Source organism: Prenolepis imparis, unplaced genomic scaffold (genome assembly GCF_030444845.1).
Source record: "Prenolepis imparis isolate NDT839.2.m4 unplaced genomic scaffold, iyPreImpa1.0 SCAF_9, whole genome shotgun sequence".
In the NCBI taxonomy this organism is placed as follows: Eukaryota; Metazoa; Arthropoda; class Insecta; order Hymenoptera; family Formicidae; genus Prenolepis; species Prenolepis imparis.
The window spans coordinates 6,654,322-6,680,389 of record NW_028141167.1 but is presented as its reverse complement, the minus strand read 5'-3'; the positions used below and the strand labels follow the sequence as shown (position 1 = coordinate 6,680,389).

The window sequence follows — 26,068 nt, the reverse complement described above, 5'->3', positions numbered from 1 at the left end:
CCTGGACCGCGCAACAGGCAGATCCCGCGGACTGCACCTCTCTAACCATATGATATTTCCGTCCGTGCGACGTCATCGAGAGACGCGAGGCCCAAAATAGAAGGATCCTCTCTTCTCCTCTCTAGGATACCTTCGATGATGTCTCCGCCACTTCTTGTCGTCCTACGACGCATTCCGCGTCTGTTTACGATGCACCGATCATGACCGACCACGAAGGTCGATCGATCTTCAGGGTCGCCAAGTCTTATTGCTTCTCTGAATCTCAGGAGTACAACATCTTTGGATACGTAAAAGCCATTGTAATGGCGGAAAGAAAATTTCTGATACATATTTTGATGTTGCTAAATAAAGAACCAAAAAAAAAAAAAAACGTGCAACTAGGTAATAAATAAAATAATAGTAGTTCGGAATGGATAAGATTCTTATGTCACACTGTCTCGGATTATTTGTAAAAAAACTATCAGAATTGTACTATTTTTATTCCACTTGATTTATTAGATAAATGTGAAGAGTTTCTGTCAAAAATATTCCTCGGAAATGTGATATTATTATGAAGATATAAATAAATTACGTGCAATATTACTGATAAAAAGTGTTTGCACTAATATATAATTTTATATTTCTGTTAATATTTCTTCTTTTACTGCATATATCTTGCAGTTTGTGTTGTATGTTTCTTAATGTTTTATGATTGCATACTCTTTTAAGTGATATCGCAGAAAATTATTCGGTTGAAAGGTAATCACAAAAAACGAAGGAATTTTCCATTTAGTAAAGACTGAAATAAAAAGATGAAAATGTATTAGCATCCATTTCTAAAAAGTGCATGTTAAGTCGATTCTCGAAAGTCTCGAAGTTGCCTCTTTTCCGCAATGTTGATTGATTCTCTGTCGATTCGCGTTGTGTGTTATATTCGTAGCATCGAAAGACTGTCATCGCGAGGGTTAACAGTTAGCAGTTTGACCAAAATAAAATAAAATAAAATAATAATGTTTTAAATAATATGTGATAATACTTTAAGCTTAATTAATATTTTTGACATTCGCGTTGTGTGTTATATTCGTAGCATCGAAAGGCTGTCATCGCGAGGGTTAGCAGTTAGCAGTTTGACAGTTAGTCTAAAATAAAATTAAATAAAATAATAATATGTTTTAAATAATATGTGATAATATTTTAAGCTTAATTAATATTTTTGACATTCGCGTTGTGTGTTATATTCGTAGCATCGAAAGGCTGTCATCGCGAGGGTTAGCAGTTAGCAGTTTGACAGTTAGTCTAAAATAAAATTAAATAAAATAATAATATGTTTTAAATAATATGTGATAATACTTTAAGCTTGATTAATATTTTTGACATTTGCGTTGTGTGTTATATTCGTAGCATCGAAAGGCTGTCATCGCGAGGGTTAGCAATTAGCAGTTTGACAGTTAGTCCAAAAAGTAAAATAAAATAATGTTTTAAATAATATGTTATTATACTTTAAACTTGATTAATATTTTGGCGGAAAAAAGGCAAAAATACTTGCGAGAATCGACTTAATGTCTTTTTTAGAAAAAGATTAGAATAACAAAAGCGTCGCGCGCGTTACGCCATTCCTCGATTTTAAATAAAAAATTAATATTTTTATATAAAGTTTGTTTAAACTTGGTTAATTATTTGATGATAGAATTATTTTTTGATAGAAACCAGATGATTAAAGCATTACATTGCTAATTAAATTTTAACATAAAAATATGTTATAAAATTTAATATAAAAATGTTATAAATAATATGTTATAATGCCTTATCTGTGCGATTAATATTTTTTGACAGAAATCAACTGATAGCTGTTATAAATATTAATCGAATTTAAGGAATTATAATACATTATTTAAAACATATTATTATTTTAAATGTTATAACATATTCTTATTTTAAGAATTAATTAGCAATTTTACGTTTTAATCAGCTGATTTCTGTAACAAAAATATTAATCGAGGATAAAATATTACAACATATTATTCACAACATATTGCTATATAATTTAATTATTATAACATATTATTATTTTAAAATTTAATTAGCTCGATATATTAATATTTTTTAATTTATTCATTTAATTATAAAGTAATAAATTTATTAAGTTAAAAATAGAAGTGAGACATAAATCCAAATTAACAATTAAGGTTCCGTTTTTTAAGGACAAATATTTCCTAAATTAGAGTCATAAATATATTTCGTCCGACACTTTTCGATAATCTTGATAAAATTCGAATTCCGAATGCGCAGTAGAAAATAGTTTCGACATATATTACCGCGATATATGCATGCAGTCACGCATAATTCGTAATAATGTGCAGACAATGTACTGTTAAAATGTATATAAGATTAATTTTTTGCACGTTTTGAAATATCGAAAATTAAAATTTTTAAGCCGCAAATCCCATACGGCGCAGATTTATATAACGTATATTAGACCAAAAAGGTAGTACGCTGGTATGCTTATGGTACAAAGATAATCTGCAAACAATACACTATTGAAATATATATACGATGAATTTTTGGCTCGCCTTAAAATATTAGAAATCGATACTTATTTACAGTTGACCCTATGGGACGCAATCTTATTCTATGTATATAAAGTTAAAACATTTGTACGCTGGAGTCTGTTTAGTACCAAATGATTCTGTAATCAATGCACTATTAAAATGTATAATCGATGAAATTTTGGCTCGTCTTAAAATATTAGAAATTGATACATTTTTGCCGCTGACCCTATGCGACGCATCCCTATTTTAGGTATATCATATTAAAAAATTTGTACGCTGGTGTCTGCATGGTACCAAAAGATTCTGTAATCAATGTACTATTAAAATGTATAATCGATGAATTTCTGGCCCGTCTTTAAAATATTAGAAATTGATACTTTTTTGCGGCTGACCCTATGCGACGCATACTTATTTTATGTATATCATATTAAAAAATTTGTACGCTGGTGTCTGTTTGGTACCAAATGATTCTGTAATCAATGTACTATTAAAATGTATAATCAATGAATTTTTGGCTCGTCTTTAAATATTAGAAATCGATACTTTTTTACCGCTGACCTCATGCGACGCAATCTTATTTTATGTATATCAAGTTATAAAATTTGTACGCTGTTGTCTGCTTGGTACCAAAAGATTCTGTAATCAATGTACTATTAAAATGTATAATCGATGAATTTTTGGCTCGTCTTAAAATATTAGAAATCGATACTTTTTTACCACTGACCCCATGCGACGCAACTTTATTTTATGTATATAAAGTTAAAAAATTTGTACGCTGGTGTCTGTTTGGTACCAAATGATTCTATAATCTATGTACTATTAAAATGTATAATCGATGAATTTTTGGCTCGTCTTAAAATATTAGAAATTGATACTTTTTTGACGCGGACCCTGTGCGATGCATCCATATATTATGTTTATCGTATTAAAAAATTTGTACGCTGGTGTCTGCATGGTACCAAAAGATTCTGTAATCAATGTAATATTAAAATGTATAATCGATCAATTTTTGGCTCGTTTTAAAATATTGGAAATCGATACTTTTTACCGCTGACCCTATGCGACGCAACTTTATTTTATGTATATCAAGTTAAAAAATTTGCACGCTGGTGTCTGTTTGGTACCAAATGATTCTATAATCAATGTACTATTAAAATGTATAATCGATGAATTTTTGGCTCGTCTTAAAATATTGGAAATCGATATTTTTTACCGCTGACCCTATGCGACGCAACCTTATTTTATATATATCAAGTTAAAAAATTTGTACGCTGGTGTCTGTTTGGTACCAAATGATTCTATAATCTATGTACTATTAAAATGTATAATCGATGAATTTTTGGCTCGTCTTAAAATATTAGAAATTGATACTTTTTTGACGCGGACCCTGTGCGATGCATCCATATTTTATGTTTGTCGTATTAAAAAATTTGTACGCTGGTGTCTGCATGGTACCAAAAGATTCTGTAATCAATGTAATATTAAAATGTATAATCGATCAATTTTTGGCTCGTCTTAAAATATTGGAAATCGATACTTTTTACCGCTGACCCTATGCGACGCAACTTTATTTTATGTATATCAAGTTAAAAAATTTGTACGCTGGTGTCTGTTTGGTACCAAATGATTCTATAATCAATGTACTATTAAAATGTATAATCGATGAATTTTTGGCTCGTCTTAAAATATTAGAAATTGTTACTTTTTTGACGCGGAGCCTGTGCGACGCATCCTTATTTTATGTTTATCGTATTAAAAAATTTGTACGCTGGTATCTGCATGATACCAAAAGATTCTGTAATCAATGTACTATTAAAATGTATAATCGATGAATTTTTGGCTCGTCTTTAAATATTAGAAATCGATACTTTTTTACCGCTGACCCTATGCGACGCATCCTTAATTTATGTATAGCAAATGAAAAAGTTTGTACGCTGTTGTCTGCTTGGTACCAAAAGATTCTGTAATCAATGTCCTATTAAAATGTATAATCGATGAATTTTTGGCTCGTCTTAAAATATTAGAAATTGATACTTTTTTGACGAAGACCCTGTGCGACGCATCCTTATTTTATGTTTATCATATTAAAAAATTTGTACGCTGGTGTCTGCATGGTACGAAAAGATTCTGTAATCAATGTACTATTGAAATGTATAGTCGATGAATTTTTGGCTCGTCTTAAAATATTGGAAATCGATACTTTTTACCGCTGACCCTATGCGACGCAACCTTATTTTATGTATATCAAGTTAAAAAATATGTACGCTGGTGTCTGTTTGGTACCAAATGATTCTATAATCTATGTACTATTAAAATGTATAATCGATGAATTTTTGGCTCGTCTTAAAATATTAGAAATCGATACTTTTTTACCGCTGACCCTATGCGACGCATCCTTAATTTATGTATAGCAAATGAAAAAGTTTGTACGCTGTTGTCTGCTTGGTACCAAAAGATTCTGTAATCAATGTACTATTAAAATGTATAATAGATGAATTTTTGGCTCGTCTTAAAATATTAGAAATGCATACTTTTTTGCCGCTGACCCTATGCGACGCATCCTTATTTTATGTTTATCGAATTAAAAAATTTGTACGCTGGTGTCTGCATGGTACCAAAAGATTTTGCAATCAATGTACTATTAAAATGTATAATCGATGAATTTTTGGCTCGTCTTAAAATATTAGAAATTGATACTTTTTTGACGCGGACCCTGTGCGACGCATCCTTATTTTATGTTTATCATGTTAAAAAATTTGTACGCTGGTGTCTGCATGGTACGAAAAGATTCTGTAATCAATGTCCTATTAAAATGTATAATCGATGAATTTTTGGCTCGTCTTTAAATATTAGAAATCGATACTTTTTTACCACTGACCCCATGCGACGCAACCTTACTTTATGTATATCAAGTTAAAAAATTTGTACGCTGGTGTCTGTTTGGTATCAAATGATTCTGTAATCAATGAACAATTAAAATGTATAATCGATGAATTTTTGGCTCGTCTTAAAATATTAGAAATCGATACTTTTTTACCGCTGAACCTATGCGACGCATCCTTAATTTATGTATAGCAAAAGAAAAAGTTTGTACGCTGTTGTCTGCTTGGTACCAAAAGATTCTGTAATCAATGTAATATTAAAATGTATAATCGATCAATTTTTGGCTCGTCTTAAAATATTGGAAATCGATACTTTTTACCGCTGACCCTATGCGACGCAACATTATTTTATGTATATCAAGTTAAAAAATTTGTACGCTGGTGTCTGTTTGGTACCAAATGATTCTATAATCAATGTACTATTAAAATGTATAATCGATGAATTTTTGGCTCGTCTTAAAATATTAGAAATTGATACTTTTTTGACGCGGACCCTGTGCGACGCATCCTTATTTTATGTTTATCGTATTAAAAAATTTGTACGCTGGTGTCTGCATGATACCAAAAGATTCTGTAATCAATGTACTATTAAAATGTATAATCGATGAATTTTTGGCTCGTCTTTAAATATTAGAAATCGATACTTTTTTACCGCTGACCCTATGCGACGCATCCTTAATTTATGTATAGCAAATGAAAAAGTTTGTACGCTGTTGTCTGCTTGGTACCAAAATATTCTGTAATCAATGTACTCTTAAAATGTATAATCGATGAATTTTTGGCTCGTCTTTAAATATTAGAAATCGATACTTTTTTACCACTGACCCCATGCGACGCAACCTTACTTTATGTATATCAAGTTAAAAAATTTGTACGCTGGTGTCTGTTTGGTATCAAATGATTCTGTAATCAATGTACAATTAAAATGTATAATCGATGAATTTTTGGCTCGTCTTAAAATATTAGAAATCGATACTTTTTTACCGCTGAACCTATGCGACGCATCCTTAATTTATGTATAGCAAAAGAAAAAGTTTGTACGCTGTTGTCTGCTTGGTACCAAAAGATTCTGTAATCAATGTAATATTAAAATGTATAATCGATCAATTTTTGGCTCGTCTTAAAATATTGGAAATCGATACTTTTTACCGCCGACCCTATGCGACGCAACATTATTTTATGTATATCAAGTTAAAAAATTTGTACGCTGGTGTCTGTTTGGTACCAAATGATTCTATAATCAATGTACTATTAAAATGTATAATCGATGAATTTTTGGCTCGTCTTAAAATATTAGAAATTGATACTTTTTTGACGCGGACCCTGTGCGACGCATCCTTATTTTATGTTTATCGTATTAAAAAATTTGTACGCTGGTGTCAGCATGATACCAAAAGATTCTGTAATCAATGTCCTATTAAAATGTATAATCGATGAATTTTTGGCTCGTCTTAAAATATTAGAAATTGATACTTTTTTGACGAAGACCCTGTGCGACGCATCCTTATTTTATGTTTATCATATTAAAAAATTTGTACGCTGGTGTCTGCATGGTACGAAAAGATTCTGTAATCAATGTACTATTGAAATGTATAGGCGATGAATTTTTGGCTCGTCTTAAAATATTGGAAATCGATACTTTTTATCGCTGACCCTATGCGACGCAACCTTATTTTATGTATATCAAGTTAAAAAATTTGTACGCTGGTGTCTGTTTGGTACCAAATGATTCTGTAATCAATGTCCTATTAAAATGTAAAATCGATGAATTTTTGGCTCGTCTTTAAATATTAGAAATCGATACTTTTTTTTACCGCTGACCCCATGCGACGCAAGCTTACTTTATGTATATCAAGTTAAAAAATTTGTACGCTGGTGTCTGTTTGGTACCAAAAGATTCTGTAATCAATGTCCTATTAAAATTTATAATCGATGAATTTTTGGCTCGTCTTAAAATATTGGAAATCGATACTTTTTACCGCTGACCCTATGCGACGCAACCTTATTTTATGTATATCAAGTTAAAAAATTTGTACGCTGGTGTCTGTTTGGTACCAAATGATTCTATAATCTATGTACTATTAAAATGTATAATCGATGAATTTTTGGCTCGTCTTAAAATATTAGAAATCAATACTTTTTTACCGCTGACCCTATGCGACGCATCCTTAATTTATGTATAGCAAATGAAAAAGTTTGTACGCTGTTGTCTGCTTGGTACGAAAAGATTCTGTAATCAATGTCCTATTAAAATGTATAATCGATGAATTTTTGGCTCGTCTTTAAATATTAGAAATCGATACTTTTTTACCACTGACCCCATGCGACGCAACCTTACTTTATGTATATCAAGTTAAAAAATTTGTACGCTGGTGTCTGTTTGGTATCAAATGATTCTGTAATCAATGTACAATTAAAATGTATAATCGATGAATTTTTGGCTCGTCTTAAAATATAAGAAATCGATACTTTTTTACCGCTGAACCTATGCGACGCATCCTTAATTTATGTATAGCAAAAGAAAAAGTTTGTACGCTGTTGTCTGCTTGGTACCAAAAGATTCTGTAATCAATGTAATATTAAAATGTATAATCGATCAATTTTTGGCTCGTCTTAAAATATTGGAAATCGATACTTTTTACCGCTGACCCTATGCGACGCAACATTATTTTATGTATATCAAGTTAAAAAATTTGTACGCTGGTGTCTGTTTGGTACCAAATGATTCTATAATCAATGTACTATTAAAATGTATAATCGATGAATTTTTGGCTCGTCTTAAAATATTAGAAATTGATACTTTTTTGACGCGGACCCTGTGCGACGCATCCTTATTTTATGTTTATCGTATTAAAAAATTTGTACGCTGGTGTCTGCATGATACCAAAAGATTCTGTAATCAATGTACTATTAAAATGTATAATCGATGAATTTTTGGCTCGTCTTTAAATATTAGAAATCGATACTTTTTTACCGCTGACCCTACGCGACGCATCCTTAATTTATGTATAGCAAATGAAAAAGTTTGTACGCTGTTGTCTGCTTGGTACCAAAATATTCTGTAATCAATGTACTCTTAAAATGTATAATCGATGAATTTTTGGCTCGTCTTAAAATATTGGAAATCGATACTTTTTACCGCTGACCCTATGCGACGCAACCTTATTTTATGTATATCAAGTTAAAAAATTTGTACGCTGGTGTCTGTTTGGTACCAAATGATTCTATAATCAATGTACTATTAAAATGTATAATCGATGAATTTTTGGCTCGTCTTAAAATATTAGAAATTGATACTTTTTTGACGCGGACCCTGTGCGACGCATCCTTATTTTATGTTTATCGTATTAAAAAATTTGTACGCTGGTGTCTGCATGATACCAAAAGATTCTGTAATCAATGTACTATTAAAATGTATAATCGATGAATTTTTGGCTCGTCTTTAAATATTAGAAATCGATACTTTTTTACCGCTGACCCTATGCGACGCATCCTTAATTTATGTATAGCAAATGAAAAAGTTTGTACGCTGTTATCTGCTTGGTACCAAAAGATTCTGTAATCAATGTACTATTAAAATGTATAATCGATGAATTTTTGGCTCGTCTTAAAATATTAGAAATTGATACTTTTTTGACGCGGACCCTGTGCGATGCATCCATATTTCATGTTTATCGTATTAAAAAATTTGTACGCTGGTGTCTGCATGGTACCAAAAGATTCTGTAATCAATGTAATATTAAAATGTATAATCGATCAATTTTTGGCTCGTCTTAAAATATTGGAAATCGATACTTTTTACCGCTGACCCTATGCGACGCAACTTTATTTTATGTATATCAAGTTAAAAAATTTGTACGCTGGTGTCTGTTTGGTACCAAATGATTCTATAATCAATGTACTATTAAAATGTATAATCGATGAATTTTTGGCTCGTCTTAAAATATTAAAAATTGATACTTTTTTGACGCGGACCCTGTGCGACGCATCCTTATTTTATGTTTATCGTATTAAAAAATTTGTACGCTGGTGTCTGCATGATACCAAAAGATTCTGTAATCAATGTACTATTAAAATGTATAATCGATGAATTTTTGGCTCGTCTTTAAATATTAGAAATCGATACTTTTTTACCGCTGACCCTATGCGACGCATCCTTAATTTATGTATAGCAAATGAAAAAGTTTGTACGCTGTTGTCTGCTTGGTACCAAAATATTCTGTAATCAATGTACTCTTAAAATGTATAATCGATGAATTTTTGGCTCGTCTTTAAATATTAGAAATCGATACTTTTTTACCACTGACCCCATGCGACGCAACCTTACTTTATGTATATCAAGTTAAAAAATTTGTACGCTGGTGTCTGTTTGGTATCAAATGATTCTGTAATCAATGTACAATTAAAATGTATAATCGATGAATTTTTGGCTCGTCTTAAAATATTAGAAATCGATACTTTTTTACCGCTGAACCTATGCGACGCATCCTTAATTTATGTATAGCAAAAGAAAAAGTTTGTACGCTGTTGTCTGCTTGGTACCAAAAGATTCTGTAATCAATGTAATATTAAAATGTATAATCGATCAATTTTTGGCTCGTCTTAAAATATTGGAAATCGATACTTTTTACCGCCGACCCTATGCGACGCAACATTATTTTATGTATATCAAGTTAAAAAATTTGTACGCTGGTGTCTGCATGATACCAAAAGATTCTGTAATCAATGTACTCTTAAAATGTATAATCGATGAATTTTTGGCTCGTCTTAAAATATTGGAAATCGATACTTTTTACCGCTGACCCTATGCGACGCAACCTTATTTTATGTATATCAAGTTAAAAAATTTGTACGCTGGTGTCTGTTTGGTACCAAATGATTCTATAATCAATGTACTATTAAAATGTATAATCGATGAATTTTTGGCTCGTCTTAAAATATTAGAAATTGATACTTTTTTGACGCGGACCCTGTGCGACGCATCCTTATTTTATGTTTATCGTATTAAAAAATTTGTACGCTGGTGTCTGCATGGTACGAAAAGATTCTGTAATCAATGTACTATTAAAATGTATAATCGATGAATTTTTGGCTCGTCTTAAAATATTAGAAATTGATACTTTTTTGACGCGGACACTGTGCGACGCATCCTTATTTTATATTTATCGTATTAAAAAATTTGTACGCTGGTGTCTGCATGATACCAAAAGATTCTGTAGTCAATGTACTATTAAAATGTATAATCGATGAATTTTTGGCTCGTCTTTAAATATTAGAAATCGATACTTTTTTACCGCTGACCCTATGCGACGCATCCTTAATTTATGTATAGCAAATGAAAAAGTTTGTACGCTGTTGTCTGCTTGGTACCAAAATATTCTGTAATCAATGTACTCTTAAAATGTATAATCGATGAATTTTTGGCTCGTCTTAAAATATTGGAAATCGATACTTTTTACCGCTGACCCTATGCGACGCAACCTTATTTTATGTATATCAAGTTAAAAAATTTGTACGCTGGTGTCTGTTTGGTACCAAATGATTCTATAATCAATGTACTATTAAAATGTATAATCGATGAATTTTTGGCTCGTCTTAAAATATTAGAAATTGATACTTTTTTGACGCGGACCCTGTGCGACGCATCCTTATTTTATGTTTATCGTATTAAAAAATTTGTACGCTGGTGTCTGCATGATACCAAAAGATTCTGTAATCAATGTACTATTAAAATGTATAATCGATGAATTTTTGGCTCGTCTTTAAATATTAGAAATCGATACTTTTTTACCGCTGACCCTATGCGACGCATCCTTAATTTATGTATAGCAAATGAAAAAGTTTGTACGCTGTTATCTGCTTGGTACCAAAAGATTCTGTAATCAATGTACTATTAAAATGTATAATCGATGAATTTTTGGCTCGTCTTAAAATATTAGAAATTGATACTTTTTTGACGCGGACCCTGTGCGATGCATCCATATTTCATGTTTATCGTATTAAAAAATTTGTACGCTGGTGTCTGCATGGTACCAAAAGATTCTGTAATCAATGTAATATTAAAATGTATAATCGATCAATTTTTGGCTCGTCTTAAAATATTGGAAATCGATACTTTTTACCGCTGACCCTATGCGACGCAACTTTATTTTATGTATATCAAGTTAAAAAATTTGTACGCTGGTGTCTGTTTGGTACCAAATGATTCTATAATCAATGTACTATTAAAATGTATAATCGATGAATTTTTGGCTCGTCTTAAAATATTAAAAATTGATACTTTTTTGACGCGGACCCTGTGCGACGCATCCTTATTTTATGTTTATCGTATTAAAAAATTTGTACGCTGGTGTCTGCATGATACCAAAAGATTCTGTAATCAATGTACTATTAAAATGTATAATCGATGAATTTTTGGCTCGTCTTTAAATATTAGAAATCGATACTTTTTTACCGCTGACCCTATGCGACGCATCCTTAATTTATGTATAGCAAATGAAAAAGTTTGTACGCTGTTGTCTGCTTGGTACCAAAATATTCTGTAATCAATGTACTCTTAAAATGTATAATCGATGAATTTTTGGCTCGTCTTTAAATATTAGAAATCGATACTTTTTTACCACTGACCCCATGCGACGCAACCTTACTTTATGTATATCAAGTTAAAAAATTTGTACGCTGGTGTCTGTTTGGTATCAAATGATTCTGTAATCAATGTACAATTAAAATGTATAATCGATGAATTTTTGGCTCGTCTTAAAATATTAGAAATCGATACTTTTTTACCGCTGAACCTATGCGACGCATCCTTAATTTATGTATAGCAAAAGAAAAAGTTTGTACGCTGTTGTCTGCTTGGTACCAAAAGATTCTGTAATCAATGTAATATTAAAATGTATAATCGATCAATTTTTGGCTCGTCTTAAAATATTGGAAATCGATACTTTTTACCGCCGACCCTATGCGACGCAACATTATTTTATGTATATCAAGTTAAAAAATTTGTACGCTGGTGTCTGTTTGGTACCAAATGATTCTATAATCAATATACTATTAAAATGTATAATCGATGAATTTTTGGCTCGTCTTAAAATATTAGAAATTGATACTTTTTTGACGCGGACCCTGTGCGACGCATCCTTATTTTATGTTTATCGTATTAAAAAATTTGTACGCTGGTGTCAGCATGATACCAAAAGATTCTGTAATCAATGTACTATTAAAATGTATAATCGATGAATTTTTGGCTCGTCTTTAAATATTAGAAATCGATACTTTTTTACCGCTGACCCTATGCGACGCATCCTTAATTTATGTATAGCAAATGAAAAAGTTTGTACGCTGTTGTCTGCTTGGTACCAAAATATTCTGTAATCAATGTACTCTTAAAATGTATAATCGATGAATTTTTGGCTCGTCTTAAAATATTGGAAATCGATACTTTTTACCGCTGACCCTATGCGACGCAACCTTATTTTATGTATATCAAGTTAAAAAATTTGTACGCTGGTGTCTGTTTGGTACCAAATGATTCTGTAATCAATGTACTATTAAAATGTATAATCGATGAATTTTTGGCTCGTCTTAAAATATAAGAAATCGAAACTTTTTTTACGCGGACCCTGTGCGACGCATCTTTATTTTATGTATATCAAGTTAAAAAATTTGTACGCTGGTGTCTGCTTGGTACCAAATGATTCTGTAATCAATGTACTATTAAAATGTATAATCGATGAATTTTTGGCTCATCTTAAAATATTAGAAATGGATACTTTCTTGCCGCAGACCCTATGCGACGCATCCTTATTTTATGTATATCATATTAAAAAGTTTGTACGCTGATGTCTGTTTGGTACCAAAAGATTATGTAATCAATGTACTATTAAAATGTATAATCGATGAATTTTTGGCTCGTCTTAAAATATTAGAAATTCATACTTTTTTACCGCTGACCCCATGCGACGCAAGCTTACTTTATGTATATCAAGTTAAAAAATTTGTACGCTGGTGTCTGTTTGGTACCAAATGATTCTATAATCAATGTACTATTAAAATGTATAATCGATGAATTTTTGGCTCGTCTTAAAATATTAGAAATTGATACTTTTTTGACGCGGACACTGTGCGACGCATCCTTATTTTATGTTTATCGTATTAAAAAATTTGTACGCTGGTGTCTGCATGATACCAAAAGATTCTGTAATCAATGTACTATTAAAATGTATAATCGATGAATTTTTGGCTCGTCTTTAAATATTAGAAATCGATACTTTTTTACCGCTGATCCTATGCGACGCATCCTTATTTTATGTTTATCGTATTAAAAAATTTGTACGCTGGTGTCTGCATGGTACGAAAAGATTCTGTAATCAATGTCCTATTAAAATGTATAATCGATGAATTTTTGGCTCGTCTTTAAATATTAGAAATCGATACTTTTTTACCACTGACCCCATGCGACGCAACCTTACTTTATGTATATCAAGTTAAAAAATTTGTACGCTGGTGTCTGTTTGGTATCAAATGATTCTGTAATCAATGTACAATTAAAATGTATAATCGATGAATTTTTGGCTCGTCTTAAAATATTAGAAATCGATACTTTTTTACCGCTGAACCTATGCGACGCATCCTTAATTTATGTATAGCAAAAGAAAAAGTTTGTACGCTGTTGTCTGCTTGGTACCAAAAGATTCTGTAATCAATGTAATATTAAAATGTATAATCGATCAATTTTTGGCTCGTCTTAAAATATTGGAAATCGATACTTTTTACCGCCGACCCTATGCGACGCAACATTATTTTATGTATATCAAGTTAAAAAATTTGTACGCTGGTGTCTGTTTGGTACCAAATGATTCTATAATCAATGTACTATTAAAATGTATAATCGATGAATTTTTGGCTCGTCTTAAAATATTAGAAATTCATACTTTTTTGACGCGGACCCTGTGCGACGCATCCTTATTTTATGTTTATCGTATTAAAAAATTTGTACGCTGGTGTCTGCATGGTACGAAAAGATTCTGTAATCAATGTCCTATTAAAATGTATAATCGATGAATTTTTGGCTCGTCTTAAAATATTAGAAATTGATACTTTTTTGACGAAGACCCTGTGCGACGCATCCTTATTTTATGTTTATCATATTAAAAAATTTGTACGCTGGTGTCTGCATGGTACGAAAAGATTCTGTAATCAATGTACTATTGAAATGTATAGGCGATGAATTTTTGGCTCGTCTTAAAATATTGGAAATCGATACTTTTTATCGCTGACCCTATGCGACGCAACCTTATTTTATGTATATCAAGTTAAAAAATTTGTACGCTGGTGTCTGTTTGGTACCAAATGATTCTGTAATCAATGTCCTATTAAAATGTAAAATCGATGAATTTTTGGCTCGTCTTTAAATATTAGAAATCGATACTTTTTTTTACCGCTGACCCCATGCGACGCAAGCTTACTTTATGTATATCAAGTTAAAAAATTTGTACGCTGGTGTCTGTTTGGTACCAAAAGATTCTGTAATCAATGTCCTATTAAAATTTATAATCGATGAATTTTTGGCTCGTCTTAAAATATTGGAAATCGATACTTTTTACCGCTGACCCTATGCGACGCAACCTTATTTTATGTATATCAAGTTAAAAAATTTGTACGCTGGTGTCTGTTTGGTACCAAATGATTCTATAATCTATGTACTATTAAAATGTATAATCGATGAATTTTTGGCTCGTCTTAAAATATTAGAAATCGATACTTTTTTACCGCTGACCCTATGCGACGCATCCTTAATTTATGTATAGCAAATGAAAAAGTTTGTACGCTGTTGTCTGCTTGGTACGAAAAGATTCTGTAATCAATGTCCTATTAAAATGTATAATCGATGAATTTTTGGCTCGTCTTTAAATATTAGAAATCGATACTTTTTTACCACTGACCCCATGCGACGCAAACTTACTTTATGTATATCAAGTTAAAAAATTTGTACGCTGGTGTCTGTTTGGTATCAAATGATTCTGTAATCAATGTACAATTAAAATGTATAATCGATGAATTTTTGGCTCGTCTTAAAATATAAGAAATCGATACTTTTTTACCGCTGAACCTATGCGACGCATCCTTAATTTATGTATAGCAAAAGAAAAAGTTTGTACGCTGTTGTCTGCTTGGTACCAAAAGATTCTGTAATCAATGTAATATTAAAATGTATAATCGATCAATTTTTGGCTCGTCTTAAAATATTGGAAATCGATACTTTTTACCGCTGACCCTATGCGACGCAACATTATTTTATGTATATCAAGTTAAAAAATTTGTACGCTGGTGTCTGTTTGGTACCAAATGATTCTATAATCAATGTACTATTAAAATGTATAATCGATGAATTTTTGGCTCGTCTTAAAATATTAGAAATTGATACTTTTTTGACGCGGACCCTGTGCGACGCATCCTTATTTTATGTTTATCGTATTAAAAAATTTGTACGCTGGTGTCTGCATGATACCAAAAGATTCTGTAATCAATGTACTATTAAAATGTATAATCGATGAATTTTTGGCTCGTCTTTAAATATTAGAAATCGATACTTTTTTACCGCTGACCCTACGCGACGCATCCTTAATTTATGTATAGCAAATGAAAAAGTTTGTACGCTGTTGTCTGCTTGGTACCAAAATATTCTGTAATCAATGTACTCTTAAAATGTATAATCGATGAATTTTTGGCTCGTCTTAAAATATTGGAAATCGATACTTTTTACCGCTGACCCTATGCGACGCAACCTTATTTTATGTATATCAAGTTAAAAAATTTGTACGCTGGTGTCTGTTTGGTACCAAATGATTCTATAATCAATGTACTATTAAAATGTATAATCGATGAATTTTTGGCTCGTCTTAAAATATTAGAAATCGATACTTTTTTACCGCTGACCCCATGCGACGCAACCTTACTTTATGTATATCAAGTTAAAAAATTTGTACGCTGGTGTCTGTTTGGTATCAAATAATTCTGTAATCAATGTACAATTAAAATGTATAATCGATGAATTTTTGGCTCGTCTTAAAATATTAGAAATCGATACTTTTTTACCGCTGACCCTAGGCGACGCATCCTTAATTTATATATAGCAAATGAAAAAGTTTGTACGCTGTCGTCTGCTTGGTACCAAAAGATTCTGTAATCAATGTCCTATTAAAATGTATAATCGATGAATTTTTGGCTCGTCTTAAAATATTGGAAATCGATACTTTTTACCGCTGACCCCATGCGACGCAACTTTATATTATGTATATCAAGTTAAAAAATTTGTACGCTGGTGTCTGCTTGGTACCAAATGATTCTATAATCTATGTACTATTAAAATGTATAATCGATGAATTTTTGGCTCGTCTTAAAATATTAGAAATTGATACTTTTTTGACGCGGACCCTGTGCGATGCATACATATATTATGTTTATCGTATTAAAAAATTTGTACGCTGGTGTCTGCATGGTACCAAAAGATTCTGTAATCAATGTAATATTAAAATGTATAATCTATCAATTTTTGGCTCGTCTTAAAATATTGGAAATCGATACTTTTTACCGCTGACCCTATGCGACGCAACTTTATTTTATGTATATCAAGTTAAAAAATTTGTACGCTGGTGTCTGCATGGTACGAAAAGATTCTGTAATCAATGTCCTATTAAAATGTATAATCGATGAATTTTTGGCTCGTCTTAAAATATTGGAAATCGATACTTTTTACCGCTGACCCTAAGCGACGCAACCTTATTTTATGAATATCAAGTTAAAAAATTTGTACGCTGGTGTCTGTTTGGTACCAAATGATTCTGTAATCGATGTACTATTAAAATGTATAATCGATGAATTTTTGGCTCGTCTTAAAATATTGGAAATCGATACTTTTTTGACGCGGACCCTGTGCGACGCATCCTTATCTTATGTTTATCGTATTAAAAAATTTGTACGCTGGTGTCTGCATGATACCAAAAGATTCTGTAATCAATGTACTCTTAAAATGTATAATCGATGAATTTTTGGCTCGTCTTAAAATATTGGAAATCGATACTTTTTACCGCTGACCCTATGCGACGCAACCTTATTTTATGTATATCAAGTTAAAAAATTTGTACGCTGGTGTCTGTTTGGTACCAAATGATTCTATAATCAATGTACTATTAAAATGTATAATCGATGAATTTTTGGCTCGTCTTAAAATATTAGAAATTGATACTTTTTTGACGCGGACCCTGTGCGACGCATCCTTATTTTATGTTTATCGTATTAAAAAATTTGTACGCTGGTGTCTGCATGATACCAAAAGATTCTGTAATCAATGTACTATTAAAATGTATAATCGATGAATTTTTGGCTCGTCTTTAAATATTAGAAATCGATACTTTTTTACCGCTGACCCTATACGACGCATCCTTAATTTATGTATAGCAAATGAAAAAGTTTGTACGCTGTTGTCTGCTTGGTACCAAAATATTCTGTAATCAATGTACTCTTAAAATGTATAATCGATGAATTTTTGGGTCGTCTCAAAATATTAGAAATTGATACTTTTTTGACGCGGACCCTGTGCGACGCATCCTTAATTTATGTATAGCAAATGAAAAAGTTTGTACGCTGTTGTCTGCTTGGTACCAAAAGATTCTGTAATCAATGTCCTATTAAAATGTATAATCGATGAATTTTTGGCTCGTCTTAAAATATTGGAAATCGATATTTTTTACCACTGACCCCATGCGACGCAACTTTATTTTATGTATATCAAGTTAAAAAATTTGTACGCTGGTGTCTGTTTGGTACCAAATGATTCTATAATCTATGTACTATTAAAATGTATAATCGATGAATTTTTGGCTCGTCTTAAAATATTAGAAATTGATACTTTTTTGACGCGGACCCTGTGCGATGCATCCATATATTATGTTTATCGTATTAAAAAATTTGTACGCTGATGTCTGCATGGTACCAAAAGATTCTGTAATCAATGTAATATTAGAATGTATAATCGATCAATTTTTGGCTCGTCTTAAAATATTGGAAATCGATACTTTTTACCGCTGACCCTATGCGACGCAACTTTATTTTATGTATATCAAGTTAAAAAATTTGTACGCTGGTGTCTGTTTGGTACCAAATGATTCTATAATCAATGTACTATTAAAATGTATAATCGATGAATTTTTGGCTCGTCTTAAAATATTAGAAATTGATACTTTTTTGACGCGGACCCTGTGCGACGCATCCTTATTTTATGTTTATCGTATTAAAAAATTTGTACGCTGGTGTCTGCATGATACCAAAAGATTCTGTAATCAATGTACTATTAAAATGTATAATCGATGAATTTTTGGCTCGTCTTTAAATATTAGAAATCGATACTTTTTTACCGCTGACCCTATGCGACGCATCCTTAATTTATGTATAGCAAATGAAAAAGTTTGTACGCTGTTAGCTGCTTGGTACCAAAAGATTCTGTAATCAATGTACTATTAAAATGTATAATCGATGAATTTTTGGCTCGTCTTAAAATATTAGAAATTGATACTTTTTTGACGCGGACCCTGTGCGATGCATCCATATTTCATGTTTATCGTATTAAAAAATTTGTACGCTGGTGTCTGCATGGTACCAAAAGATTCTGTAATCAATGTAATATTAAAATGTATAATCGATCAATTTTTGGCTCGTCTTAAAATATTGGAAATCGATACTTTTTACCGCTGACCCTATGCGACGCAACTTTATTTTATGTATATCAAGTTAAAAAATTTGTACGCTGGTGTCTGTTTGGTACCAAATGATTCTATAATCAATGTACTATTAAAATGTATAATCGATGAATTTTTGGCTCGTCTTAAAATATTAGAAATTGATACTTTTTTGACGCGGACCCTGTGCGATGCATCCATATTTCATGTTTATCGTATTAAAAAATTTGTACGCTGGTGTCTGCATGGTACCAAAAGATTCTGTAATCAATGTAATATTAAAATGTATAATCGATCAATTTTTGGCTCGTCTTAAAATATTGGAAATCGATACTTTTTACCGCTGACCCTATGCGACGCAACTTTATTTTATGTATATCAAGTTAAAAAATTTGTACGCTGGTGTCTGTTTGGTACCAAATGATTCTATAATCAATGTACTATTAAAATGTATAATCGATGAATTTTTGGCTCGTCTTTAAATATTAGAAATCGATACTTTTTTACCGCTGACCCTATGCGACGCATCCTTAATTTATGTATAGCAAATGAAAAAGTTTGTACGCTGTTGTCTGCTTGGTACTAAAATATTCTGTAATCAATGTACTATTAAAATGTATAATCGATGAATTTTTGTCTCGTCTTAAAATATTAGAAATTGATACTTTTTTGACGCGGACTCTGTGCGACGCATCCTTATTTTATGTATAGCAAATGAAAAAGTTTGTACGCTGTTGTCTGCTTGGTACCAAAAGATTCTGTAATCAATGTCCTATTAAAATGTATAATCGATGAATTTTTGGCTCGTCTTAAAATATTGGAAATCGATATTTTTTACCACTGACCCCATGCGACGCAACTTTATTTTATGTATATCAAGTTAAAAAATTTGTACGCTGGTGTCTGTTTGGTACCAAATGATTCTATAATCTATGTACTATTAAAATGTATAATCGATGAATTTTTGGCTCGTCTTAAAATATTAGAAATTGATACTTTTTTGACGCGGACCCTGTGCGACGCATCCTTAATTTATGTATAGCAAATGAAAAAGTTTGTACGCTGTTGTCTGCTTGGTACCAAAAGATTCTGTAATCAATGTCCTATTAAAATGTATAATCGATGAATTTTTGGCTCGTCTTAAAATATTGGAAATCGATATTTTTTACCACTGACCCCATGCGACGCAACTTTATTTTATGTATATCAAGTTAAAAAATTTGTACGCTGGTGTCTGTTTGGTACCAAATGATTCTATAATCTATGTACTATTAAAATGTATAATCGATGAATTTTTGGCTCGTCTTAAAATATTAGAAATTGATACTTTTTTGACGCGGACCCTGTGCGATGCATCCATATATTATGTTTATCGTATTAAAAAATTTGTACGCTGATGTCTGCATGGTACCAAAAGATTCTGTAATCAATGTAATATTAGAATGTATAATCGATCAATTTTTGGCTCGTCTTAAAATATTGGAAATCGATACTTTTTACCGCTGACCCTATGCGACGCAACTTTATTTTATGTATATCAAGTTAAAAAATTTGTACGCTGGTGTCTGTTTGGTACCAAATGATTCTATAATCAATGTACTATTAAAATGTATAATCGATGAATTTTTGGCTCGTCTTAAAATATTAGAAATTGATACTTTTTTGACGCGGACCCTGTGCGACGCATCCTTATTTTATGTTTATCGTATTAAAAAATTTGTACGCTGGTGTCTGCATGATACCAAAAGATTCTGTAATCAATGTACTATTAAAATGTATAATCGATGAATTTTTGGCTCGTCTTTAAATATTAGAAATCGATACTTTTTTACCGCTGACCCTATACGACGCATCCTTAATTTATGTATAGCAAATGAAAAAGTTTGTACGCTGTTGTCTGCTTGGTACCAAAATATTCTGTAATCAATGTACTCTTAAAATGTATAATCGATGAATTTTTGGGTCGTCTCAAAATATTAGAAATTGATACTTTTTTGACGCGGACCCTGTGCGACGCATCCTTAATTTATGTATAGCAAATGAAAAAGTTTGTACGCTGTTGTCTGCTTGGTACCAAAAGATTCTGTAATCAATGTCCTATTAAAATGTATAATCGATGAATTTTTGGCTCGTCTTAAAATATTGGAAATCGATATTTTTTACCGCTGACCCTATGCGACGCAACCTTATTTTATATATATCAAGTTAAAAAATTTGTACGCTGGTGTCTGTTTGGTACCAAATGATTCTATAATCTATGTACTATTAAAATGTATAATCGATGAATTTTTGGCTCGTCTTAAAATATTAGAAATTGATACTTTTTTGACGCGGACCCTGTGCGATGCATCCATATTTTATGTTTGTCGTATTAAAAAATTTGTACGCTGGTGCCTGCATGGTACCAAAAGATTCTGTAATCAATGTAATATTAAAATGTATAATCGATCAATTTTTGGCTCGTCTTAAAATATTGGAAATCGATACTTTTTACCGCTGACCCTATGCGACGCAACTTTATTTTATGTATATCAAGTTAAAAAATTTGTACGCTGGTGTCTGTTTGGTACCAAATGATTCTATAATCAATGTAGTATTAAAATGTATAATCGATGAATTTTTGGCTCGTCTTAAAATATTAGAAATTGATACTTTTTTGACGCGGACCCTGTGCGACGCATCCTTATTTTATGTTTATCGTATTAAAAAATTTGTACGCTGGTGTCTGCATGATACCAAAAGATTCTGTAATCGATGTACTATTAAAATGTATAATCGATGAATTTTTGGCTCGTCTTTAAATATTAGAAATCGATACTTTTTTACCGCTGACCCCATGCGACGCAACCTTACTTTATGTATATCAAGTTAAAAAATTTGTACGCTGGTGTCTGTTTGGTATCAAATGATTCTATAATCTATGTACTATTAAAATGTATCATCGATGAATTTTTGGCTCGTCTTAAAATATTAGAAATTGATACTTTTTTGACGCGGACCCTGTGCGATGCATCCATATATTATGTTTATCGTATTAAAAAATTTGTACGCTGGTGTCTGCATGGTACCAAAAGATTCTGTAATCAATGTAATATTAAAATGTATAATCGATCAATTTTTGGCTCGTCTTAAAATATTGGAAATCGATACTTTTTACCGCTGACCCTATGCGACGCAACTTTATTTTATGTATATCAAGTTAAAAAATTTGTACGCTGGTGTCTGTTTGGTACCAAATGATTCTATAATCAATGTACTATTAAAATGTATAATCGATGAATTTTTGGCTCGTCTTTAAATATTAGAAATCGATACTTTTTTACCGCTGACCCTATGCGACGCATCCTTAATTTATGTATAGCAAATGAAAAAGTTTGTACGCTGTTGTCTGCTTGGTACCAAAATATTCTGTAATCAATGTACTATTAAAATGTTTAATCGATGAATTTTTGGCTCGTCTTAAAATATTAGAAATTGATACTTTTTTGACGCGGACCCTGTGCGACGCATCCTTATTTTATGTATAGCAAATGAAAAAGTTTGTACGCTGTTGTCTGCTTGGTACCAAAAGATTCTGTAATCGATGTACTATTAAAATGTATAATCGATGAATTTTTGGCTCGTCTTTAAATATTAGAAATCGATACTTTTTTACCGCTGACCCCATGCGACGCAACCTTACTTTATGTATATCAAGTTAAAAAATTTGTACGCTGGTGTCTGTTTGGTATCAAATGATTCTGTAATCAATGTACAATTAAAATGTATAATCGATGAATTTTTGGCTCGTCTTAAAATATTAGAAATCGATACTTTTTTACCGCTGACCCTATGCGACGCAACATTATTTTATGTATATCAAGTAACCAAGCTGGAGTTTAAAATATAATAAAAATGTATTAATTGTTGCCCAAATAAAAAATTACAATGATTAAAATAATCCCATAACATTTATTTTATAATTATAAAAATATTTAGATGGAACACATAACGTAAATATCGAATAATTAAATAATCAAGATTGAGTTAAATTTTTAATGAGATTGTATTAATTGTTGCCCAAATAAGAAATTAAAATAATTAGATTAATGCCAGATCAATTATTTTAATTATGAAAATATTCAAATGAAGACTTATATCGTAAATATGGAATTATCAAGAAATCAAATAATCAAGCTGGAATTTAAAATTTACTAAAAATATATTAATTGTTGCCCAAATTAAAAATTACAATGATTAAAATAATCTTAGAACATTTATTTTAATTATGAAAATATTTAGCTGTAACACATATCGTAAATATCGAATAATTAAATAATCAAAATAGAGTTAAATTTTTAATAAGATTGTATTAATTGTTGCCCAAATAAGAAATTAAAATGATTAGATTAATGCTAGATCAATTATTTTAATTATGAGAATATTCAAATTATAGACTTATTTGTAAATATAAGCTATGTGAACCTAGCACCCGACTTTTTAAAAATTAATTTTTTAAAACGGAAAATGATAGCATTTCGTTTGTAGTTGTTTGTAGTAACAATAATTTCGTTTGTAGTTTTATCACACACACACACACACAAAATTAATAAATAAAAAAAAAATTTTTAATGACTCGCACCCGACAAGCGATTCTAAAGACGACTGCGCAAGCGGATTTGAAAAATCTTAAAAATTGACAAAGTTAGCTCTTGGACGAATAAACAATTGTTTATAACTTTTGAACCGCTCAACTACAAACGAAAGGAAAATCACTACAAACAATTACAAACGATTCTAAAGAAGACTGCGCAAGTAGATTTACGATATCTCAATATCGGGGGCGAATCATTAAAAAAAATTTTTTAATTATTAATTGATAAAACTACAAACGAAATTATTGTTACTACAAACAACTACAAACAAAATGCTATCATTTACCGTTTTAAAAAATTAATTTTTAAAAAGTCGGGTGCTAGGTTCACATAGGTGATTAAAATGCATAACTGGTGAGACTTATAGTGAGTAGATAAAACTATAATTGATCAGACGTAAATGGACGTACTACTTGTTATGTCAGCCTGGTTAATATAACATAGATTTCGATTATCAGATAGTGTATCGGACATATTTAACATCTAAAATTGTTACTTACACGTATATAGGGAGTCTAAAAAATAAAATTGAATCAAATTCAAATACATTAAATTTATAGTAAGTAGATAAAACTATAATTAATCAGACGTAAGTGGACGTACTACTTGTCATGTCAGCCCGGCTAATACAACGTAGATTTCGATAATCAGACAGTGTATCGGACATATTTAACATCTAAAATTGTTACTTACACGTATATAGGGTGTCCAAAATATAAAATCGAATCAAATTCAAATACATTAAATTATAGTAAGTAGATAAAACTATAATTGATCAGACGTAAATGGACGTACTACTTGTCATGTCAGCCCGGTTAATACAACGTAGATTTCGATAATCAGACAGTGTATCGGACATATTTAACATCTAAAATTGTTACTCACACGTATATAGGGTGTCCAAAAAATAATATCAAATCAAATTCAAATACATTTAATTTATAGTAAGTAAATAAAACAGCTAGGTAAACCTAGCACCCGACTTTTTAAAAATTAATTTTTTAAAACGGAAAATAATAGCATTTCGTTTGTAGTTGTTTGTAGTAACAATAATTTCGTTTGTAGTTTTATCAATTAATAAATAAAAAAAAATTTTTAGATGACTCGCACTCGACATTGAGATATCGAAAATCCGCTTGCGCAGTCTTCTTTAGAATCGTTTGTAATTGTTTGTAGTGATTTTCCTTTCGTTTGTAGTTAAGCGGTTCAAAAGTTATAAACAATTGTTTATTCGTCCAAGAGCTAACTTTGTCAATTTTTAAGATGTTTCAAATCCGCTTGCGCAATTTTCTTTTAGAATCGTTTGTAGTTGTTTGTAGTGATTTTCCTTTCGTTTGTAGTTGAGCGATTCAAAAGTTATAAACAATTGTTTATTCGTCCAAGAGGTAAATTTGTCAATTTTTAAGATTTTTCAAATCCGCTTGCGCAGTCTTCTTTAGAATTGTTTGTAGTTATTTGTAGTGATTTTCCTTTCGTTTGTAGTTGAACGGTTCAAAAGTTATAAACAAATTGTTTATAACTTTTAAACCGCTCAACTACAAACGAAAGGAAAATCACTACAAACAACTACAAACAATTCTAAAGAAGACTGCGCAAACGGATTTGCGATATCTTTGAAATTAACAAATTTACCTCTTGGACAAATAAACAATTGTTTATAACTTTTGAACCGCTCAACTACAAACAAAAGGAAATTCACTACAAACAACTACAAACGATTGTAAAAAAGACTGCACAAGCGGATTTGCGATATCTCATTGTCGGGTGTGAGTCATTTAAAAAACTTTTTTTATTTATTAATTGATAAAACTACAAACGAAATTATTGTTACTACAAACAACTACAAACAAAATGCTATCATTTTTCGTTTTAAAAAATTAATTTTTAAAAAGTCGGGTGCTAGGTTTACATAGCTGTAAATATGTATTTATCAAAAAATCAAATAACCAAGCTGGAGTTTAAAATATAATAAAATGTATTAATTGTTGCCCAAATAAAAAATTACAATGATTAAAATAATCCGAGAACATTTATTTTAATTATTAAAATATTTAGATGTAACACATATCGTAAATATCGAATAATTAAATAATTAAGCTGGATTTAAATTTTTAATGAGATTGCATTAATTGTTGCCCAAATAAGAAATTAAGATTATTAGATTTATCCCAGATCGATTATTTTAATTATGAAAATATTCAGATGGTAGACTTATATCGTAAATATGAAATAATCAAGCTGGAGTTTAAAATTTAATAAAAATGCATTAATTGTTGCTCAAATAGGAA

At 30.9% G+C, this 26,068-nt stretch overlaps 1 protein-coding gene across 1 annotated transcript in view; it reads right to left on the bottom strand.

Moving 5' to 3' along the window:
• Positions 1-28: 28 nt before the first annotated feature.
• The window catches only part of LOC145940555 (uncharacterized), a 108,704-nt gene continuing 82,664 nt past the window's right edge, over positions 29-26,068 (bottom strand). Inside the window, exon 5 of the mRNA XM_083045830.1 lies at positions 29-277. Coding sequence (XP_082901956.1) covers positions 42-277 — 236 coding nt within the window. The 3' untranslated portion in view covers positions 29-41. The remainder of the gene's footprint in view (positions 278-26,068) is intronic.